This window comes from Sesamum indicum, linkage group LG3 (assembly GCF_000512975.1).
Source record: "Sesamum indicum cultivar Zhongzhi No. 13 linkage group LG3, S_indicum_v1.0, whole genome shotgun sequence".
NCBI lineage: Eukaryota > Viridiplantae > Streptophyta > Magnoliopsida > Lamiales > Pedaliaceae > Sesamum > Sesamum indicum.
Genome location: NC_026147.1, coordinates 10,022,286 through 10,027,190, shown reverse-complemented (window position 1 = coordinate 10,027,190; position 4,905 = coordinate 10,022,286). Strand labels below are relative to the sequence as shown.

General features: G+C 42.7%; 2 protein-coding genes across 2 annotated transcripts in view; one reads left to right on the top strand and one right to left on the bottom strand.

The window, feature by feature from the left end:
• Nucleotides 299-1,441, top strand: LOC105157949. The gene is made up of 2 exons (XM_011074497.2): nt 299-1,005; nt 1,130-1,441. Exons 1-2 carry the CDS (start codon nt 355-357, stop codon nt 1,214-1,216), a joined length of 738 nt encoding a protein of 245 aa, XP_011072799.1. The 5' UTR covers nt 299-354; the 3' UTR covers nt 1,217-1,441.
• LOC105157948 (probable xyloglucan 6-xylosyltransferase 5) overlaps nt 1,758-4,905 on the bottom strand; it is a gene marked incomplete in the record, with an annotated part of 3,379 nt that continues 231 nt past the window's right edge. Inside the window, 2 exon segments of the mRNA XM_011074496.2 lie at nt 1,758-2,338; nt 3,477-4,905. Of these exon segments, the coding sequence (XP_011072798.1) occupies nt 3,512-4,905 (1,394 nt within the window).

Here is a 4,905-nt window from a genome sequence, read left to right as displayed (position 1 = left end):
ATAAGGATAGTACTCATTATTTATGTTTTTCATGAATATTATTGTAACGGAGTAATATTCATTTATGATTTATTAGGCGATACTAAGGACTTAGTACTCCCCATTGTAAATTTAATTTCTTTTTTAATTCAACAGAAGGGATAGAGATCCCGAAAAGTTACTCCAACTCTTAGCGGTTTAACTTAGAAAAAAAAAGGTAGTAATCATAAGTGTCCACACGACAACCACCTTAATTGGGCTCATTTGGGCCAAACACCAATTTCACACAAGCCCGTCACATTTAATTACTTCAAATCTGTGAATAACGAAGCCAGACGAGGAGACCAGAAGCCTGAAGCCTCTCTTCTCTTGGAAATGGTGGTGGACCCCGATTTAGCCGTAGCTGCTGCAGGAGAAGTGGCGGAGCTCCCACTACCATTCAAACTCCGGTGGGACAATATCCACCCCCACCCTCTGGACGCCGCCGCTTCTCCGCCGCCGAAGCCCCCATGGTCAATGGTTGCCATTAGAAAGGTACACCAAGACCATGGCTGCGACAATCCCCCAATCGTTTTCCCTCCCATCAACCACGAAAATCTTCTCATTTCCCCAGACCTACCTCCCACTCCCGACCGAATCCCTCGCGTCAGCGCGGATATCCGGCAGAGTTCGTTTTCTGAGTCGGATTCAGATTCTGATTATTCAAATTCGTCGTCTGCGTTTACGCCGTCGGATTCGAGCTCAGTGCCGCGTTCCCCGGTCTTTCGGAATGCGAGGGCGAAGCGGGCAGCTGATGCGGTGGGGTGGTTTGATTCTTGGGCGGAGATACTGCAGTGCAAAGTGATTGGGCTTGTAAGATTCTTATGCAGTAGCTTTACTTACTCGCGGGTAGCGTTCTTGACTTTTCGCTCTACCGCATTTACGGCCATTCTGATTGCGTTTCTGTATTTCCGGCGGCGGAGGAGATTGAGGGACCGAGAAGAGAACATGGATCGGCTTATTGGCATCATCAAGGAGAGAGACGAGGTTGGTCCGGGTCGTTTGTTCTCCACCTGTTTGTGAAAATGGCCATGAAAACAGAAACTCGCAATTTCCCACAAGACTGTACATTTATGAAAGATAATCATTTATTTCCAATTTGTTTTTGCAGAAAATCAATCAACTCTTGCATCAAATATCACGGATGAATCAGATGTTGCTGGCTGTTCATAAAGCTCCAAGCAGCCCCACTCCTTAGCCAATTTCGCAATGCCGAGAGGTGCTAGGGGCATGGTGGATGCATCACAGGGACAGGTGCTTAAAATTTGGCTTCCAAGTCCAACTGGTTATGTTGTGCTAGAAAGTTTCTAAGGGGTTTATCTATTATACAATAGAACAAATATTCTTTGTACAAAGTGTTTGTTGCTTCTCCCTACATAGTACGGGGAAGATTATATAGTGGATTTCATATGGGGAGAATGAAGACAACAGTTTCACCATATGGAGATTTTCCTCCATAGCAATTGTTTGGAATAATAGTGATGTTACATCCATGTAACCTTAGAGAGATGCAACTCGTCTTTGCGCCATAGTGACTCTTACAAGGCATGTGGTTCCTCTTGTTGCTTAGCCTCCCACTATACCTGTTAGTAATGCTAAGGTGGGCATGTTTGGGTGTTCACCAGACAGATTGTTTTAAACAATTGGCCAAGAACTGGTAACAGCAGTGCAGTAACTGGTGGAGTAACCTCAAGATTGAAAAAAAAAAGAAGCATGAAGTAAAGAGAGGAATCAAAGTGATAAACGTTGTGGCAATTTGGTGTATCCCTCTGATATAGCAGGGCAGTCTAGTGCCTTAGGTCAATGCACCAATTTGAGAACAAGGACAAGCGCATAGTCGTCAAAGTAGTAAAAAGATCATTTACAGGAAAGATAAATATCAAAATTATTCCCTGTGCACTCCGACATGGGAGTGTAGCACAAAAAATCCACAGTAGCACTGGCTAAAAGGGAAGAATGAATCTAATTAATTGGACTTCTACAAGCTATCAACTTCTGCCAGTCCTTGAATATGTATCTTTCTGTCAAACATCTCACAGCTGCAGCGAATACGGTGTGCTCAAATTCACACACCAAGTAAAAGAAAATGGGAGAAATCGCTGGAGACTCTACAGGCAATTTACACTATTCCTAAATAAATGAAATGATAAATCACCATGAAAAAAATTAAAAAGACGGTACATCGAGATGAAGTCCAAGAACAGCTCCAAACATGAGGTTTTTGTGTAATTTTGAACCAAGAACAGCTCCAACCATGAGTTTTTTATGTAATTGTGAACCGACTTTCCTTGATCCACCCTCCTGAATGGAAGCAGACAAACTACACCAAGAACACATGCAATCAAGGCAACTGTGCGAGATTCATATATAAAATGAAATGCCAAAATGTAAATATCAAAGGAATCTGATTTAAAATTGGAAGTTACAGTAACATGTAGCATAAGTACGAGAGTCAAACAAATTAAGCTTTAACAAGTGAAACAGGTCCTCCTTGTTTTCCTTTTATATGACAACGCATGGATTGTCAGAAAACCACAACACCATAGCAACCAAAATAGCAAACATCAATAACACTTTCACATAAATGAAAGTTCGACAAGTTAAACAGCATATCTATTGACACCATAGATCTCCACTATTTTCTGTAAAAGCATAAATGATTGAGAAAGAGAATTTCAGTATAAACTCTAACACTCCTCATTCACATTTTCTAGTTTCAACATACAAATTGAGGGGGACACTCCTACCAAATGATGCAAAAGTATGTCTTTTATGTTGTAGGATTGTGCATTCTCGCTCGAGACAACTTGTTCGTGCTTGTTACTGGGTAGATGTGAGGAAAACTACATCAAAATCATGGGAAAATGTATTAAGGCTTGAGATAGGCACGAATTATGCTATATAAGAGTCCCATGGAAGCTTCCATTCAACAGGTATTCGTTCTACTTTATAAATGTCCGCTGCAGCTAAAAAAGGACTCCTCTACATTTTGACTGTAGTTGATCTATTGGTTCTTGTTCTCTTGTTGGCATGGGGAAGGAGGAGGATGGGATTGCAATATTTAACATTTTATTAATAATGCCACAGTAGACATATAAGGGAACTCAGAAAGAACAGGTACAAAAGCGGACGACTAATTGGATCATAAAAAGATATTGGACTTTTAAAGTAGTAAATATTTATTATGTTAACATCCGAAAATGGTTCTCTTTTGTGATGAATGAACGAGGTACAACAATCAATATGCTGGAGCAGCATTTTTTAGAAGGCTGTCCCATGTTAGTAATAAGTAGATTACACGAATTAATCATGAGTTCAGTAAAGTCCTGTCTAAAAGCAACATCTCCCCAAGTGTCCAGATGGTGACCAAATCAAGCGAAGTCCAGAGAGACATTAATTGGATAGAAAGTTCAACAAAAGACTGAATGATGTAAAGTCAAGTTCAAGAAACTAATTACCAGCATATTGTTGTTTGCAGGTGATGCCAGACTAGCTAGCTCCTATATCCACTGCCTTGGTTCACCATATGTCGAATATCAAACTGATCTACATTTACCAACGGCGGAACAGTTTCATTTCTGATCCTCTTAATATTTGGGCTCACCAAGCCCCTATGCCTAAACCCATACAAGTTCAGAACTTGATTATCGGCAAGGTTGAAAGCTCTCTGCATGCTCTTCAAACACCTCTCAACTGGGTAATCCCCATAACTCCCGCAGGGCTTGCAACCAACAAAATGGGTCACAAACGGCCACCTCTCATCACCCAAGCCCGGATGATACTTCTCAATCATCTCCTCATAGCGATCCACCAGCCCCTCCCAAAACCCATGCAAATAAAACGAGTTCTCGACAAAAACCTTGTTCATCCATTGATCCTTCTGCGTAATCAGCAAATATATCAATGCAGACTGATCGTCTGCCTCAAATGTCGGCCGGCCCTTCAAATTAGCAGTCAAAATCTTCCCAGCCTCATCACGAATCGGACCCTTCGGCCCCATAGGTGCCCAAGAATCCAACAAATCCAACGACCACTGGCAGTTCCGAAACAAGAAACTACCTGTGTTCAATGCAATCCACGACTTCTGATTGAACAACAAATCTTGATACCCATGTATAACCATATTATAATCCCTATACTTCATAACAGGTATCCGAAACACCATATCAGTGAAAAAAGCATCACTATCCATCCACCATATCCACTCCACTTCAGGATGAGACAACATCAAGCGACGAAGCAATGGCAACTTGGCCCAATATCCCGCCATTTCCTTATCTAAATGAGCCATATTATAAACAATCTCAATCCCATGAATTCTACAGTAATCAATCTTATTCTTCAGAGCTTTCAACAAATAATGATCCCCAACCGCATTATCACACGGGTTAGGCCGCGACCCAGTCACAAGCAAAATCCTAGGTCTGCCATTAACATAATTCGGGAACTTCGGGTTCTTCCGAAGCCATACCTTACGATCTTTGTCCCACGTACTAATTCTAGGCCCCAGCCTGAAAGTAGCATTCAACTCGAGATATTCTTCGAGCCCCTCATTCGGGTCCGTCGGGTCGGATCGGATCTCCGCCAGAATCCGTTTCGTCTCCTCAATGAGATGCTGGTTCTCAGCTTCGGCTTCGGTGGACACAAGGTTGCTGATGCCTATGGTACCCCGGAATACGAGGATAGTGACGAAGCCGCAGAGAATGGTGATCTTAACGTTGTTATAGGTCTTATTCATCTGCCGCCCCCGGGGGAGGGTCGACGCCGCACGACCACGTGCTGCGGTGGCTGTCGTCGTCGGGAGCACGCCGGTGTTGCGCTTCTGAGCAGAAAACGTGCTCTCCGAGCCCATCAGCTCAAACACAAACAATTTCTCCAAGAAACAGA

Bases quoted from the DNA above. Each gene is read 5' to 3' on its own strand.
- LOC105157949 (XM_011074497.2), top strand. From the start codon at position 355: ATGGTGGTGGACCCCGATTTAGCCGTAGCTGCTGCAGGAGAAGTGGCG. The intron at 1,006-1,129 runs GTTGGTCCGGGT...TTGTTTTTGCAG, and splicing joins TCATCAAGGAGAGAGACGAG to AAAATCAATCAACTCTTGCA.